Source organism: Macrobrachium rosenbergii, chromosome 41 (assembly GCF_040412425.1).
Source record: "Macrobrachium rosenbergii isolate ZJJX-2024 chromosome 41, ASM4041242v1, whole genome shotgun sequence".
In the NCBI taxonomy this organism is placed as follows: Eukaryota; Metazoa; Arthropoda; class Malacostraca; order Decapoda; family Palaemonidae; genus Macrobrachium; species Macrobrachium rosenbergii.
The window spans coordinates 89,604,359-89,623,347 of NC_089781.1; the positions used below are offsets into that span (position 1 = coordinate 89,604,359).

Sequence of the window (18,989 nt, forward strand, 5' to 3'; positions counted from 1 at the left end):
CTAGAAAAAAAACTCTAGAATAATACTTTCTGACACGCAAAATTCACGAGAATTCCTGCACACAGTATATTAAAATCTTGCTAAACATGCACATTCGAGCAGTTAGACATTCCCTTAAATCATACGGCAAAATGAACATTCTTGTTTTTATGCATTTTTTTCTTCCTTGCTCACAATTCGCGCGAAGGTATTCCATTGTTATAATAAACACTTCGCCAATCACACTAGGAGTTAGTAAGGTACATGAAAGGGATCGTGTGCAGAGTAATATATACAACACAATCTGCGTAAGAATATTTAATGGCGTAACCCCCCAACCCCCGAAGAAAGTTAAATTAATATCCCAATAACGATCCTGTTCTTCGTTGGCCGCGAGTTCGAATCTCCGAGCGAGCAATGAAGAATAAGAGGAATTTATTTCTGGTGATAGAAATTCATTTCTCGTTATAATGTGGTTTGGATTCCACAATAAGCTGTAGGTCCCGTTGTTAGGTAACCAATTGGTTCTTAGCCACGTAAAACAAGTCTAATCCTTCGGGCCAGCCCTAGGAGAGCTGTTAATCAGCTCAGTGGTCTGGTTAAACTAAGGTATACTTAACTTTTCAATAACGATCCCACATTTTTACCAAGAGACACTCAAACTATAATTTCAGTTTAACGCGAAAAAATTATCATATGATTAACTGTGTTGAAGGAAAGCTAATTTTTCAATGGTTACACAATATTTTTACAAAATTTACACTCGTACAATGAACATTCATCCCGACTATTTTATTTGCCGTGAAACTCAACTTTTTTTTTTATCTTCTTACGTAAGGGAGTAGTGTCGTCAGTGCGCTTCACGCGGTGCACTGCAGGCATTAGCTGCAACCCTTTCCATTCCTTTTACTGTACCTCCGTTTTCTTGCATCTTACTCTCCACCCTCTTCTATCAATTGCTTCATAGTGCAACTGCGAGGCTTTCCCCTGCTTCATCTTTAAAAACTGTTTACTCTCAATTTCATTTTCAGCGCTGAATAACCTCGTAGATTCCAGCGCTTGTCCTAAGGCCTAAATCTTACCTTCCATTTAATTCCATCTTTTTAAAAATAGGTCTTTCACACGGATGGAATCCAACCTCTATAATTCCTATTCCCATTCCCATCCCCTACTTTCATGTTTCTTTTTTACAATACCATCGAATCTATTGACTCGCACTGCTCAGATGGCAGGGGGCGATGCCCCACTTCCCGTTTGTATTGAATTGAATTGAATTTAGAATTTAGGCCAAAGGCCAAGCACTGGGGCTTATGAGGTCATCCAGCGCTGGAACTGAAATTGGCAGTAAAAGGTTTGAAAGGCGTAACAGGAGGAAAACCTCGCAGTTGCACTATGAATCAGTTGTTAGGGAATGCAAAGTCAGATGGAAGAAAGAGAATATGAAAGGAGGTAGAGTAAAACGAACGAAAGGGGTTGCAGCTAGGGGTTGAAGGCACGCTACAAAGAACGTTAAGTAATGCCTACAGTGCACCGCGTGAGGTTCACTGACGGCACTAACCCCTAGGGGACTTCCCCTTTGTGTCCTGGGGTTCCGCGGTCTCTTCCTGTGGGGTATTTTTCCACGTCAGGAGTGGCTACCGTGAGGTCTGCCCCAACATATTCATGGACTGTGAGTCAGTATGATAAGCCTCTTTAGAAGAACTCAATATGGCCTCTTAGAATATAGAATTTTACCCCAAGGCCCAGTGCTGGGACCCATGAGGTCACTCAGCACTGAGAGAGAAACTGACAGTAAAAAGGTTAGAAAGTTGTAACTGGAGGAAAACCTCGCAGTTGCACTGTGAAACAATTGTTATTATAGGGTTGAAAGTCAGATGGAAGAAAGAGATTATGAACGGAGGTACAGTAAAAGGAATGAAAGTGGTTGCAGCTAGGGGCCGAAGGAACGCTGCAAAGACCTTTAAGTAATGCCCACAATGCACCACGTGAGATGCACTGACGGCACTACCCACCTCCGGGGAGATATGGCCTCTTATTTCTGAAGTCAGCGGTTCTGCAGCCTTTTTATCCTGCAGTCTTGGGCATCCCATACCCATCTTGGTGCCCGCAGGCGGCAGGTGTTCGCCAAGATGGCTGTGACTCCACTGACTGTTCCGATGATCATTTGTTTTCTAAGCCTACGTGAGGGCCTTATGAACGACGGCGTACAGCAGGTCAAGCTGTCCTACTGGTCAGGCCCCCCATGCGCATCTGCAGGACAACACAGGCGGAGTTTCTCTCCATTAGCAGGAACTTCCATTTTATGTTTCGCAGGTCCCACCTGATCTATCGTGGAGTTGGCTGGACAGCTCTCACGTGCAGTTTTGGGAAACACGAGGGGACAGGCAATTTCGTTCTCTCTCTCTGGACGAGTGTTGATTTGATTTGTGGAGAAGGGACACAGGGTCAGTCCTGGAGTTTTGTGACAGGAGAAACTTCATAAATTTTTATGCCATGCTGCGAGGGACTCTCGTAAACTTAACCATTTTTGGGAGGAAGACAAAATGTCCTTCACTAAATCTTTATTATATATATATATATATATATATATATATATATATATATATATATATATATATATATATATATATATATATGTATGTATGTATACTAGCTGACCAACCTAGTGCTGCCTGGAAAACTCTGAATGACAACCGATAAACTCTCTCTCTCTCCCTCTCTTTCCCCTTTCTTGCCCTAACACCCCTCTGCCCTAATCTCCCCCCTCTCCTCCCTAACACATCTCACTCTCCTCTCTCTCTCTCTCTCTCTTTCCTCTTTCACCCTAAATCTCTCTCTCTCTCTCTCTCCCTCTCTCTCTCTCTCAATCTCTCCCTATCCTGTTAAGATAATTGCTTCAGTTACATTGCCCAGCGTTTTTTTCATTTTATATTTCACTCCTCCTCACCCCCTATTCCTATCAGGCCTGAACTTTGACTTAAAGGGCACCGGGAGTGTCATTATTCATCTCAGCAACCTCAAAAACCACAGATTAGACACTAATATCTGTCATTTTTGACGTTTTATTTTTCACCCCCTCACATCCCATTCCTATCGGGGCTGAACTTGGACTTAGGGCGTCGGGAGTGTCACTATTCATCTCAGCAACCTCAAATACTATGGATTAGACACTAATATATGTCGCTTTCGGTTATTTTTTACATGTTACCCCCTTCCCACCCCAACCCCATAAAGTGCCAGTGATGCCTTACCGCCATAGTAATCTTTTCCAGATAGTAAGTCATATGTATACCGAAATCAGGTATGATAAACCCGCAGAGTTTCTTTAGTTATTAAGTCTACAGGCAGAACCATCCCTGTTTCAGGGAAGCCCTTCCCACCCCGACAACCTTTCGTGCCCTTTGGGCTAGTGATGTCTTACCCCCACAGTAGTCTTTTCTAGATAAGTCATGTGTATACCAAGTTTGGCTGAAATTGCTCAATGCGTTTCGGAGTTATCCTGGAACATACACACACACATACATCCAATTTTATATATATAGATATAAATATATATAATTATAAATATACATATATATATATATGTGATATCACCTACATAATTCTTCAAGATCGAAATTAATGAACTTATTTACATAATCACCTTCGATGAACTAATCAATGAGAGTCTAAATTGTTGAGTCTAATTACGAACGATCCTACTGTGTGTACACGCATACACGCCATATATATATATATATATATATATATATATATATATATATATATATATATATATATATATATATATATATATATATATATATATTACATATGTGTGTGTTTACGGTAGGATCGTTCGTAACAAGGCTAAAAATATGGATTAAGTCCATTTCCAATCAGTCGTGTGATACAGTATATAGAAGTTTAATGGTAAACCTCTCTCTCTCTCTCTCTCTCTCTCTCTCTCTCTCTCTCTCTCTCTCTCTCTCTCTCTCTCTCTCTCTGTCCTGAAATCACCTCTGAACATATTTAGTATAAAATTGCTTCCTCTCGTGCATCAACTTTTTGTGCAAATTGCATGAATTGTACAAAGATAGATCTACTGAGTATTGGAACGTTAGATATCTTGTTATACTAAGAACTATGTGAGGAGGTTGAAGTCGATAAAAGTGATTTCTCTCTCTCTCTCTCTCTCTCTCTCCAAGGCCTTACGGAAGGTTCATACAGAACGAGAGCTATTACTGGCAGGAGGCCAGCGTAATTCAACAATGATTCTCTCTCTCTCTCTCTCTCTCTCTCTCTCTCTCTTGGCTGCTATGGAACGAAATCCATTATTGGCATTAAGCCATCTTAATCTATCAAAGGTAACAATCTCTCTCTCTCTCTCTCTCTCTCTCTCTCTCTCTCTCTCTCTCTCTCTCTCTCTCTCTCAGACTTCAGACTTTACGAACTACTAAAGAACTAAAATCGTTACTGGAATTAAGAAAGCAATATAATATCTCTCTCTCTCTCTCTCTCTCTCTCTCTCTCTCTCTCTCTCTCTCTCTCTCTCAGACATGACGAACTACTAATGAACTAAAATCGTTACTGGAATTAGGAAAGCTCAATATAATGACAGCCCCCACTCTCTCTCTCTCTCTCTCTCTCTCTCTCTCTCTCTCTCTCTCTCTCTCTCTCTCTCTCTCTCTCTCTCGGCTCAGACTTTACGAACTGTTAGTAATCTCAAGTCCTTACTGGAATTAGGCCAACTTAATACAACGACTGGACCATTCTCTCTCTCTCTCTCTCTCTCTCTCTCTCCCCCTCTCTCTCTCTCTCTCTCAGAAAACTACAGGACAATGCCATTGGGTATCAGGGTTCGAAACCGAAAATGAATTATTTATTTAGCAAATTTCAAGACCTCATTATGTGGGCGAGACTTTGCAGCCATGTTCAATCGATAGCCAAACTGCTGCCACGACTAACTAAAGTCTATTATTTTGTTTCTTTGACGAACCTTCGCGCATTCAGCCTTTGCAAAAAAAAAATCGTCATTTGAATAAACAGCTCCTCCCGTTCAAGGCTTTAGAACTCTGTCCCTGCCTCTGCTTTTCCTAAATTTTGCACCCTTCCATCCTTTGCGAAGGCGAGGAGTCCTTCGTTTACTTTGGGATGAAGACCTATTATATCTCTTCTTCTTCCTCCTCCTCCTCCTCCTCCGTGTTTCAACTGGGGTCTTGGCTATATAAGGCCATTTGATTGCCAGTCCCACCGGCCTCTTTTTAGAATGCATTTTTATTTATTTCAATGACGACCAAAGAGGAACATCAAGAATTGCTGGAGTGATTCTATTAACGACTTTTGCTTATTCAACGATAAATTATTTAATATAATTTCCCATAAAGAAATCATTGCGAATTAGGGCTAATTCAATGTATTACAATCACGCTACTTATCTAACTAAGTTACTACACATCATTATCCCTCTCTAAGCATACACGGTCATTTAACCAGACAATGGACGTAAAAAACCGATCTATATTACATTTACTATCCACACAACCTCACGACATACAAGAAATGCAACTCAACAAACAGATAAAACACCGCTCAAGCGAACAACTCGTGCACGCACTCAAGCACAAACAAATAAACAAACAAGCGCTTGTGCCCGCACCCGCTTAACCCTTTTCCTTTCAAAAAGAAATTCCTACGAGCGTTTTCCGATATCTCTCTCCCAGACACTTCACGTTATGGTTGCTTCGTCAGCTCGATCTGGGGCTTAGCCGGGCTTAAGTACTTGGGGCGAGGGGCTCCGTGCCCTTCCTAAATTCCGATGTCCTCCGTACGGAAGAGTTTCCCAATGAAATCATCGGAAATTTTGATGTTTCGTGGCGGGTTTTTAATGTTATTTTTTCACGATGGGATGGGTTGATCGAATCGAATCGAATACAGAATTTAGGCCAAAGACCAAGCTCTGGGACCTATGAGGTCATTCAGCGCTGAAACTGAAATTGACAATAAAAAAGTTTAAAAGGTGTACCAGAAGGAAAACCTCAAAGCAGTTGCACTATGAATCAACTGTCAGGAGAGGGTGGAAAGTAAGAAGAAAGAAAGAGAACATGAACGGAGGTGCAGTAATAGGAATGAAAGGGGTTGCAGCAAGGGGCCGAGGGGACGCTACAAAGATCCTTAAGTATTGCCTACAGTGCACCGCAAGAGGTGCATTAACGGCACTACCCCCCTACGGGGATGGGATGGTTTGAGTAAGTAGTTAAGTGTTTCAGATGTCAATGTTCGAACGTTGGTTTACTCGTAAGAAGAGGTTTTATTATTATTGCACGAAAAGTGTGTTAATGGACTCCAAGATTAAATGAGCACAAATTCGCCTCTTTAAAAAGTTGCTTGTTAAATGATTCAGGAAGCACAGAAAACAAAAATAAACAAAAACCAAAAAATCCAGTCAGGAAGCGAGTAGTAGATCTTGTATACCGTAATAAAAACGGGTGATCCTTGAGTTAGCAACTTGCCCGAAATATCTACGAGATTGGTAGGCTTGATGCGCGCAACGAGAGAGAGAGAGAGAGAGAGAGAGAGAGAGAGAGAGAGAGAGAGAGAGAGAGAGAGAGATAGCCATCTGACACACGTGTTCCAGGTCAAGAAATGATACAGTAGTATGTGCTTATCCTATAGGAAGATTACAGCAGCAGCGTTAGTATTTTGATCTTATAACAGGAAACAAAAAATATTTCACTTTCATGGTCAGCAAATGTCTTCACGACATTTGATCTTTACTGGATAATCTCCTTCAATCATTTACTATTGCAAATGAAAAGAATAACTGTATTGAATTGAACTGAATATAGAATTTAGGCCAAAGGCCAAGCACTGAGACCTATGAGGTCATCCAGCGCTGAAACGGAACCTGAAAGTAAAAGTTTGAAAGGTGTAACAGGAGGAAAACCTCGCAGTTGCTATATGAATAATTGTTAGGAGAGGATGGAAAGTAAGATGGATGAAAGAGAATATGAAAGGAGGTACAGTGAAAGGAACGAAAGGGGTTGTACCTAGGGGCCGAAGGGACGCTGCAAAGAACCTTGAGTAATGCCTACATTGCATCGCATGAGGCACTAACTATGGGGATGATACTGTATTGACAGAGCTTGGTCTAACATGTTTACATACCGAAAGAAAGAGCTCTTGGATGATAAACATGTTTATTGAAAGAAAGAGCTCTTGGTCTATGTAAACATGTTTACATACCGAAAGAAAGAGCTCTTGGTCTATGTAAACATGTTTACATACCGAAAGAAAGAGCTCTTGGTCTATGTAAACATGTTTACATACCGAAAGAAAGTACCAACAAAACAGAATGCATTTACGGTAACCTTTTTCGTTTTTGGCAAAGAATTCACCTTGGTTAAATTACTAAGATTTCCTGTTCTGTATCAGCCAGACCAGAGCTGGTCCTCTTCAAAATTAATGCACATAACATTAATTCTGAAGTAAATCTACATTTGCTTGAATTATTGCACTTTAAGAAATCTATACATCAATAAAGACTATTTTGCTTACAAAAGGTTTTTTTATCCGTTTATTGACTGTTTAAGCTTTTGACTTAAGCCATATTTAATTCTGCTATTTCTGGTTATTGTATACGCGACCGATACATTCCTTTGTTAATGTACTCTCTACTGAATCTTAACAGTTCTATGTGTTATCCAAAATTTTATTTCAATGCACCAGCTATCTGATTTACGCATGCGCGAAATGACGTCATCATCATCCCAAGCACCTGGCTCCCTTGCGACATTTAAATTTTGTCAAAGTTGCGGTCGAATCCTGCGACTCAAGTTATTTTAAGTTTCTGTACTTTCTACTGTATCCTAACAGTTCTATGTGCTATAAAAAAATTTATTTCAGCGCACAAGTTACCTGGTTTACGCATGCGCGAAATGACGTCATCATCATCATCCCAAGCAGCTACAGTGGCTTCCTTGCGACATTTAAGCTTTGTCAAAGTCGCGACCGATCCCTGCGACTCAAAGTTATTTAATTAAAGGTTTGGCGAATGTCTAATTGCATTCTCTTACGTTTCGAGGTTATCCGAATTGAATCGGACGCAGTGAGTCAACTTCCTGACTTCCTTAATTCCAAATCTGCAGTTTTTGTTGTGGTTTATTTATTTGTCTATTTTTTTTTTTTTTTTTTTGTTTATTTGATACGTAACCATCGTCCTTTGATCAAGGGGCCTTATGACTATTACTTATTGTGTTCATTAAAGGATTCGCCTTCTTCGTTACTTCTAGTAGTGTGATATATATTATACGAACATACGCACATACGATATATATATATATATATATATATATATATATATATATATATATATATATATATATATATATATATATATATATATAATACACAATATATATAGTATATAATATATATACTATATATACAGTATATACATATATACACGTACATACATACTTATATATTGTATGTGTGTGTGTGTGTAGCATTTATTATCCACAATGCCCTCTTGACTAATCGATTTCTTCATATTTTGGAAACGCTTGTCACTACAGAGCCTAGAACCAAATGAAGATAAATTAAGTTATTCTGTTGCCCTGCCGAAACTCGATCTCTGGCCTGTATTACAACGAGGTAACGATATTTACCTGGCCATTTTCATTTGGATTTTGTCTTACTAGTGATAAGCGTTTCCAAAATGTGAAGAGACCGAGAAGTTAAGAAGGCAATGTGTATAATCCATACTACATATTTGGTAAAAAGTGACCGGTAGATCCTACATACACACATACATACATACATATAAACAGTATAAAATACACACACACACACACACATATATATATATATATATATATATATATATATATAATAAAATGAGCCCATAAAAACGCCAAAAAGTAGAAAGTTAATGCTATATATTTCGGAGACAACTGTCTCCCTCAACAGGCAATGAATGAAAAATATAGCATTAACTTGCTAGCTTATGCCGTTTTTATGGGCTCCTTTTATAAAATGAAATTCTGTTTTAATAGAAAATATTTCACGGTCATATATATATATATATATATATATATATATATATATATATATATATATATATATATATATATATATATGTATATTATATGTATATTATATATATATATATATATATATATATATATAGATAGATAGATAGATATACCTATATATTATATATGTATATGTATATATATAATTGGTTTTGATAAGTACATGCAACTTTTTTTCTTATCACAGTTAATAAGCCACAAACATCCCTTATTGTCGAATTCACTTTATCTTGGGATTAATTATATCCCAAAGGGAATCATCACTGATAAGTGCATCTTCCGTTTTTGGCTTTTTTCAATATTTTCAATATTGATTTTGGATAATAATAATAATAATAATAATAATAATAATAATAATAATAATAATAATAATAATGGATTTTCCTTGACAGTGACCCCAAATAATCCAATCTTAGATAACGACCCCCAAGAAATATCAGTCCTAGATAACGACCACCGAGCCTTGTTGGGGGTCACTATCTAGGAAAGATCCATAATAATAATAATAATAATAATAATAATAATAATAATAATAATAATAATAACTTTTGTCGTCTAGATACATTCAGATATATTGGGAATTTGCCCTTTCACTACCGATTAATTTAACACTTTAAAGTATGAATAATGATAGTTATGAAATAAAAGGCTAATCCGTTACATCCATTCCCGAGTTTCTGATTTTCACGCACAGAATATAAGGTATTAAGTAGCATGACGCTTACGAGATCCATAAAACCTAAAATAAACAAAAAAATGGGAATGTTTGTTCAAGGGCGCACGCGCAGGACACTTGAATAAACATGGATAAAGATAAACAAAAAAAAAATACATTTTCTTAGTATACCCCTTCAGATTAGATAACGGCCACCCCTTTTTTATCTATATGTACTCTGCACTTGCGCCAACGTTCCTGTTCTGGCAAGGATACGGTGGTGAAGGCGCTACTCCCTCCTTCTGCTCGGCGTTTCATCCATAATATGGTAATATTTCTCTTTAACACTTTTATCACATCCCTAAAACTATCACCTAGATCAGGGGTTCTCAACCCTTTTTAATCTTATGTACCCCTTGAAGTCTTTCAGTACTGGTCAAATACCCCTAACCCACAATGCAGCATCAGGAAGTTTAAAAAGAAATGTATGTTTTTTTTCTTAGTTTATTAAGTTTAAATTGTTTTATATATGTGGAGAAAACAAAATTTTCAATTAATGAGAGTATGTCACTATGAGGTAGTGTTGATAGGAACTAGTACTTCACAGGGAAACACCATGTGACTGGCTGCTAGTATGCAATACAATTACGAAAACAGAATTACATCAGACAGTTTTCGATCACTGTGGCAGTGAACTTGTGCTGCTTGCAGCCAGTTGCAACTTGTAACTAGTAACAGTGATAGGTAAGTCATTGCGTGTGAATAGCATATAAAAATAACTGTGACTGTGAGGTAGTGTAGCTATATACTGCTTATAACTAGTTACTCATGGAGAAATTACTGTGTGCGTGACTAGCGTCACTAGCATGAAAAAAAAAATATATATATCAAAATAGTATTAAGAAGGCATTGTGTTCCACTGAATGTGAACTGATGCTGATTGTTAAGCCTCGCAGCTAGTTATTAGTAACTAGTCGCTTACTCATAGGGAAGTCAGTGTTTGTGACTGCATTAAAGACTAATTCAGTGAGATGGCTGGGTCTGTTTCTTTGCTACCAACAGGTCAATCCTCGGCACAGTCTTTGAAAGCGCCCACTCTTATGTCGTCTTTGACTGTAAGACGTGAACGTAACTTGTTTTTAATCAAGCACAGTGCTGAGAATTCCCGCTCACAGCGGTATGTGGAAGGAAACATCCGGAGGTTCCGTACACATTTCTTCGCTAAAGCAGAATAAGAACTTGCCATTGTTGACCTGAATCTGGTCAGTGACAAACCATCGAAAGAATCTTTTACAGCTGAGTCATTGACAAAGCACACGTAGACCACTTTCTACAATCAGGTTTGCTGTTATCCAAAACCGAAGTATTTTGAGAAACCTGTCACGTACCCCCAAAATTCCTCTCACGTACCCCTGGGGGTACGGGTACCCCAGGTTGAGAACCCGTGACCTAGATCCTGCTGTTGCAGCCTTGCTGTTAAGTTTCATAACGATTTTGCAAGTCAGAAGATAAAATAACTTTGTTAGCCTAAACAACAAGACTTTTTAGGTTTGATTTTTAGAAACGGTCTGTTCTTAGTGCTAGGCTTCACGCTAATACCTTGAATATTACGTTCAAATCTCTCGGAAATTTACGATTACCTAAATATTTATCTATGGAGTCCTTTATCCTCTCGGAATTTTCCTAAATTTTATTGAACTTACCCTATTAGGGTATGGGGCTGTAAGGATAATGGGCCTAGTCCTGATTTACGTGTCTTCTTAGGTCTGGCTAGGTGGGAGTTCAGACCTTCAGTCAAACAGAGCCCAGTACTTTTGGTTAGGTTGCTCTGGTTGGGTTGCTTCCGCGTATTTTGAATTGAATTGAATATAGAATTTCGGTCAAGAATTGACAGTAAAGGGTCTGAAAGGTGTAACAGGAGGAAAACCTCGCAGCTGCACTATGAATCAATTGTTAGAAAAGGGTTGAAAGTAAGATGGAAGAGAGAATATGAAAGGAGGTACAGTAAAAGGAACAAAAGGGGTTGCAGCTAGGGGCCGAAGGCACGCTTCAAAGAACCTTAAGTAATGCATGCAGTGCACCGCGTGAGGTGCACTAACGGCGCTACCCACCCCCCCTACCGGGAGAAAATATTTTGCTCTATGAGCACAAAACCCTAAGTCAGGTTAGGTTGGGTGGGACGCGGAAAGGTAGGACTCGTCACCCTTTGCTAGGTTACGTTAAGGTTGGTTGGGATGTACTTTACTAATTATCAGAACCCCCATCCCAAAATCTTATTTCCCACTGTGGTCCTCACTATTGCTAGGCTTGTGAGAGAGCCTACCAATTAGTTAACCAAGCATTTCCGATGAATGTCAAATTATTCAATTCAATGTAAAATTAAATTTTACATTGCTTCTTGATGATAGTTTTAGAAGTGACTTAACCATTCATATAATTTTTGGATAAGTGTGGCTCTCTAAAAATGTTAATTTCGAAGAGGAATAAACGTAAAAATCGTTCCAAGAACACCCAAAAACAAGTGAAAACCATGCTTCTCACTCTGTACAACAGGGATAAGTGCTTGAAAATTTACCATTTTCCATCTTGCAAACCCAAACAAAGCTCCCCTCCCTAACAGGAGGGAAATATTTGTCTATTTTTGCTTTGTATTAATGAAAAGTGACCAAAATCGAATGTGAATACCATCAACAACCGAAATATCACTCGTTAATTACTACCGTATATTTCGCATTTCAGAACGCTACTGTAGGTCTAGCGGACGCCAAGTTTACTCAGACGTCGAATGTCCTGAGATAGTAAGACTGAAAACGACAGATTGTTTCTCCTACCTCATCATTGTACATAGCCCCGGCGCCCCGTATGAGAACCAGCAGAGAAAAACAACAGCATCAGAGGTAAAATGACTACAACAACAATCACGCCGTGCCACTCCACTTTGCCAGAACCCGAACTGAACGTTTGGCTGCGCCTCTACATCTATGGGATCCACGGATTCCTGATCGAGATCTTCTTCACGGCCGCGTGGGAATTCGCCCTCCACCAGGACTGGGCTCTGACAGGTGAGAGAGAGGTGACGTTTCTTTGAGTTTCTTAGCGTTTTTTCCTCTCTTTTTATGGAGCTTGTTTGTTCCCAAAGGTAGGTGCTGTTATTACTTGCAATAACTTGTGTTTTGTCAGTAATATTCGTTGGTATACAGGCGCATGTGAAGCATAGATTATATTGGATAGACTCAGATGTACTGGCTCTGATATCTTTTGGAATAAAACTTCTAAGTATTTTTGTCTTATATATATATATATATATATATATATATATATATATATATATATATATATATATATATATAATATATGTGTGTGTGTGTGTGTGTGTGTGTGTGTGTGTGTGTATCAGCATTAGCTCGTTTTCTTTGAAAACAGTATAATGGTCACTACCACATTCATACTTAAATGGGCAGTTTATAGTGTATATATACATATCTACGTGTGCGTGCATTTAATATATATATATATATATATATATATATATATATATATGATATGACATTTTTTATCACACCGTGATTTATATACGATCATGAAGCTACAAATATCGCTTAATATCAAATCCACGCTACCTCAGGAATATCCCCGATGGGGAATTATCACCGAAGGAATTTATAAGTGATAAATGGACGGGCACTGCCGAGTCTCGATCCCACGACACAGACGCGCATCCAGCGAATCCAGTCGACGCTAACCACTGAGCTATCAAGAGAGATATAAGTTAACGCCGAGTCTGGTGTACTTTATTTACCCGTCGAGAGTGGGGAAATTGTACTTAGCTTCGGCATTAACCCACCCCGACCATGATAGTTCTTTGGTACGTTTGGAACACGCAGCTCTTTTTATGACATTTTTTTTATCACACCGTGATTTATATACGCTGGATGCGCGTCTGTGTCGTGGGATCGAGACTCGGCAGTGCCCGTCCATTTATCACTTATAAATTCCCCTTCGGTGATAATTCCCCATCGGGGATATTCCCGAGGTAGCGTGGATTTGATATTAAGCGATATTTGTAGCTTCATGATCATATATATCATATATATATATATATATATATATATATATATATATATATATATATATATATATATATATATATATACAGTATATATATATATTATTGTGTGTGTGTGTGCTCACGGGCGCGTTTATATATGCATAAATATATATTAAATTACGTTATGAAATTTTTATGCGTGTGAGCGCGCGTACCCGCGTATTCCTTTCCAGCGTAATAATATGCAAAAAGTAAAGATGCACCCTAAATTTCATTACGCAAACAGCGACGTACTTATATCTATGTCAACATCGTCAGTCCAGCGTTAGAGTTCAACCCAGAGAGCAAATATTAACATTGCATTTGTCGCTACAATACACCTGTTGACGATTTGGAACTGAAAAGAATTTTGTTCTCGTGGTTTTATTCAGTTCCTGGTGAATTTTGAATAAAATTAGTATATAAAATATTACTGTTTCAGCATAAATATATTATGGCGTTAACTTTTTTTCTATCTTTCAATCTAAAAACTATAGTAGATTCCATAATTATTAATTAGAACACTAACAATTTTATTACAGAAGGTCATTGAGAAAGTTGCGTACGCAAGAGCATATACAGTGATGAAGTTTTTAAGCTAACATGGCTAAACCAATATATATATATATATATATATATATATATATATATATATATATATATATATATATATATATATATATATTATATATATACATGTGTGTGTGTGGGCGTGTGTGTGCGTGTATTATATACAGGTATATATATATATATATATATATATATATATATATATATATATATATATATATATACATACATACATACAGACACGGATTGACATTACAAGTCACGTGACCCTGAATGGTATATAACATACTGTACTAAAATACATCATTGCCTACACTTAGTTTACTACGTAATATTCCTTCCTGAGGGCTGTTCATAAGAATTAAAACTCGTGTCGGCATAGGGCCGACTTAATTTAACCAAACACGACATCAAAAAAGCAACAACGATAAGTTTTTCCATACATATCAGAAAGATAAGTTTTTTAGCTTGAATGAAAACAGCTTACAGTACTTTACTACACAGTATCCTTTCCTGCGCGTTGCTTAAGTGAATAACCTAACAAACGCACCCACAGTAACAACCTAAAGGAGTACCCTAACTAACAAACGCACCCACAGTAACAACATGAATGAGTAATCTAGCTAACAAACACGCCTACAGTATCACATGAATGAGTAACCTAGCTAACAAACACGCCTACAGTATCACATGAATGAGTAACCTAACTAACAAACACACCCACAGTAACAACATAAATGAGTAACAAAACAAACACACCCACATAACAACATAAATGAGTAACAAAACAAACACACCCACATTAACAACATAATTGAGTACCCCCAACAAACGCACCCACACTAACAACATAAATGAGTAACCTAACAAACACACCCACAGTAACAACATAAATAGTAATAGAACAAACACATCCACAGTAACAACATAAATGAGTAACAAAAACACACCACAGTAACAACATAAATGAGTAACCTAATCCAACAAACACACCCCTATAGCAGCAACATGAATGAGTAACCTAACAAACACACCCACAATATCAACATGAATGAATAACAAAACAACCACACCCACTGCAACAACATGAATGAATAAATGAACTAACAAACGCGCCCACAGTAACAGCAATAAAATCTCGACTCTGTCCTCAGGTTGCACGAGCGTGTGGTCACTCTTCATCTACGGCGTGGGAACTCTGGTCGGGGAAAAGTTCTACCGGCGGTTCCACGCGACGGTTCCGCTTCTCATCCGCGGGTTGGTCTACGTCGCGTGGATCTACCTGTGGGAATACACGACAGGTAAGCTGCAGGTGTCAGTCCGTTGATTAATGGTCTTTTTAAGGCAGGAAGCTGGCTCACAGAACCATAGGACTAAGGCAAAGATCTTGTATTGTAGAAGAAATTAGTTACTTGAACTTGTCAAGAAATTTAGGTGAGGTGTTTGGTGGGATACGATTGGTCACAATAAGGCATAAAATCCAGCCCAAATAGACGAGGAAGGCTGAACACAGGGTTAAATGGCCCCTCCCCCTTTGCGTTGTAACCTAAATTAGAACTTGCAGGTCTAGTGTAGCGGTGATGGGTCCCAGTAAGGTCGTAGTGCAATGGGGTGTCTAATTACAAATAGTTATTTTATTTTTCGCTGAATGGTCTCAGATTTAAACTAGCTTGTAAATCCACTAGACTCGTAGGTAAAGCCAGATTATGTGCAAAAGCTAATGATGATGATTATGATGAGAGCTCATAGTAATGATAATTATTGTGATAATGACTTCGGATGCTTCATAGATTCATTGGTTATCGATGTGCTTAATGTGGCGTTTGCGCGCATTTTGTGCATATATTAATACATTTTGCAGATAAGTATGTGTGAAGACAGGCACGTATCTGGAAGAGTATTAGGATTAACATTTTCTAAGTGCAGATACACATACCATGTGCATATATATATAACACAAAGAATGAATGATTGAATGAATTCCTCCGCATTGATTCTACCGCTGTTATAAAAGTGGAACAGTCTTACTGAGGATGTAACTGAAAGTTCAAGCGGAGATTCAGTGCATTACTACCCTAATACTGTTCTTCTTGTATTTAATAATTTACTCCCATTTTTTATCTATTTTTTATTAGTTTGTTAGTTCGTTTTTATATTTTAATAACTGATTTGTACTTTCTGTGTTTCCCATTACCTTATGTTAATTCTTTCGAATGACCACCGTATTATTTGGCAGCTTGAATTTCAAGTCAATGGCCCCTTTGGTGGGCTTGTTCCTTATGAATAGGGGTTTATCTTCTGAATAATAATAATAATAATAATAATAATAATAATAATAATAATAATAATAATAATAATAATAATAATAATAATAACTACGAAGTAAGTTGGAATTGTTTTTATCCGTCTTTCAAACCAATAACACAATACAGACACACCTGCTCCATGCACAGACAGGTTTTCCTAAATGGGACTGCGTTGTGCATTATAATGGATGTAGACAGTCTCACTTACGAGTACTCACGTATGTATAGAGTACGAGTACCTGTATACATTGTCTTTAGGCTCAGTGATCTCATCTGGAAGTCTTTGGCATCTTTGGTCTCCATCTTCCTTTATTTTCATTTTACTTCTATAATTTGATGTTTTCCTTTCGAATCCAATTATTCCTCTCACGAAATTACATACATACTGTACATACATACATATGTATGTATGTATGTATTTAATTACCTGTGAATGTAAATCTGTATGTAAGTACCTGTGATTCACATCTAGAGACCAGTATCTATACCCCTCTTTCTCCTCAGGTCGCATACTACGGATGTACGACGCGTGCCCCTGGGACTACACGGAGAGGCGGTACAATGTCCATGGCCTAATCACCCTGGAGTATTTCCCCGCCTGGTACACGGCTTCCATCCTGACCGAACAACTGATCATCCACAACGTGTTGTTCCTCTCCCTCTGTCCGCAAGACAGTCACAACAGATTGAACCAGAAGGGTTAATGTTAACGATTCTCTGGACATCTAGGCCTAGGTCCTGTCTAGGCCTAACCCTCCGGGTACATTCTGGTATACCCCCACCTAGGGGGACGCAACCCGTGAACAAATTATGCGAGCCGCATTGTTTTTTTCTTCTTTTTTTTAACAGTGTCGTTTTCCCACCGATGTTATGGTTCGTTGTTGAAGTTTTAACCGAAGTTTAGTTACAGACATTCCGTGATTCTGAAGCTACAAGATGAAGTGATTTCGTTCTCTCTCTCTCTCTCTCTCTCCCTCTCCCCGAAAAGTACGTTGTTGCATGAATACAAAATAATGTAACTCCTCTCTCTCTCTCTCTCTGTCTGTCTGTCTGTCTGTCTGTCTCTCTCTCTCTCTGCCATCTTCTTCTTCTTCTTCTTGAGAAATTACGTTGTTGTCGCAATACAAAGTGATAAAGTTATATATCTCTTTCTCTGTATAAAAGTGCGTTGGTTTATGAATACTAAATAATATAATAAATTCTCTCTCTCTCTCTCTCTCTCTCTCTCTCTCTCTCTCTCTCTCTCTCTCTCTCTCTTCGTGAAAAATTACGTTGTCTCAATACTAAATATTAATTTCTCTCTTATCTCTGTACAGAAGTGCGTTGAATTATAAACACTAATATAACAAATTTTTCTCTCTCTCTCTCTCTCTCTCTCTCTCTCTCTCTCTCTCTCTCTCTCTCTCTCTCTCTCGTTAGCTGTCTGTAGACATTCATAATATATAAACCTTTGTACATATAAGACTATCTAGTACTAATAATGTCGAAAAAGAAAATTCGAGGAAGAAAAAGCGATGTAACAATTCTGACCGAATGACTTGTTGATTGATTGTGATTGATTCTGGCGTCATGACAACTGCTGACCAAATGAACTTGGTATAAAATGTAAGGACTGTGAAATGTATCATGATAAATACATCGAGATAAAACGCGGAAACAGGAGAATCTGGAAGAATTCCCAAATAAAATCGTAAATGATGAAGTATTGAAACGAACAAATATGAAATATATTTACTCTTCCTCACGAAACTAATAAAAGTTTAAATTAAAGAATATCACTGAATTGAAAAATCAAGATCTGTGAATAGACGAATTTATTAAAAAAAAAGATGATTTTGAAAGACACAAAATTCACAGGAAGAATTTTAAAATAATTTTTCTATAGACGTATGGATATTAGATCTACGGGAGTTAACGGATCAAGCAATATGTACCTTGCGAATTTAGGCCTATTTTATGAAGCAAAATGACTCTCCTAAAAGTTTCATGGCTAAGTGACGCGAATTTCATAAGTCAAATTATTAAAAACACCGTATGAAATAAGTTGAATAAAAAAGGAGGGCGAGAGAAAATTTATGCCAAACTTCGGGAAAGGTAGTGGAAAAACAAAACACGAAAAATAAATATAAAGCAATTTCGACCCTGGACAAAATATTGAACAGGTAGAATTGCCAGGTGTGATAACAAACCGCTAGAATAGGACTTTTGGGTGATTTTGGCCTCATGAGAAACATGAAGGTAAAATCAAGTGTACGTGAAGGACTAAGAACAACTATCGCTGGCTATCCGAGCGTTTAATGTTATTAAGTTGCTTTTTT

The 18,989-nt window shown here is 37.8% G+C and overlaps 2 protein-coding genes across 2 annotated transcripts in view; one reads left to right on the top strand and one right to left on the bottom strand.

Moving 5' to 3' along the window:
* Nucleotides 1-12,678, bottom strand: part of LOC136826985 (roquin-1-like) — a 107,588-nt gene extending 94,910 nt beyond the window's left edge. The window contains exon 1 of the mRNA XM_067084615.1: nucleotides 12,540-12,678. The gene's annotated coding sequence lies outside the window, so the exon portion shown is untranslated. The remainder of the gene's footprint in view (nucleotides 1-12,539) is intronic.
* Nucleotides 9,904-18,390, top strand: LOC136826986 (transmembrane protein 229B-like). The gene is made up of 4 exons (XM_067084617.1): nucleotides 9,904-10,036; nucleotides 12,448-12,770; nucleotides 15,520-15,666; nucleotides 17,176-18,390. Exons 2-4 carry the CDS (start codon nucleotides 12,611-12,613, stop codon nucleotides 17,373-17,375), a joined length of 507 nt encoding a protein of 168 aa, XP_066940718.1. The 5' UTR covers nucleotides 9,904-10,036; nucleotides 12,448-12,610; the 3' UTR covers nucleotides 17,376-18,390.
* The last annotated feature ends 599 nt before the right edge of the window (nucleotides 18,391-18,989 follow it).

What these genes read in the sequence shown, in the direction of transcription:
- LOC136826986 (XM_067084617.1), top strand. Translation starts at nt 12,611, where the DNA reads ATGACTACAACAACAATCACGCCGTGCCACTCCACTTTGCCAGAACCC. An exon ending in CCAGGACTGGGCTCTGACAG is followed by an intron (nt 12,771 to 15,519) that starts GTGAGAGAGAGG and finishes CTCTGTCCTCAG; the next exon opens with GTTGCACGAGCGTGTGGTCA. An exon ending in CCTGTGGGAATACACGACAG is followed by an intron (nt 15,667 to 17,175) that starts GTAAGCTGCAGG and finishes CTTTCTCCTCAG; the next exon opens with GTCGCATACTACGGATGTAC.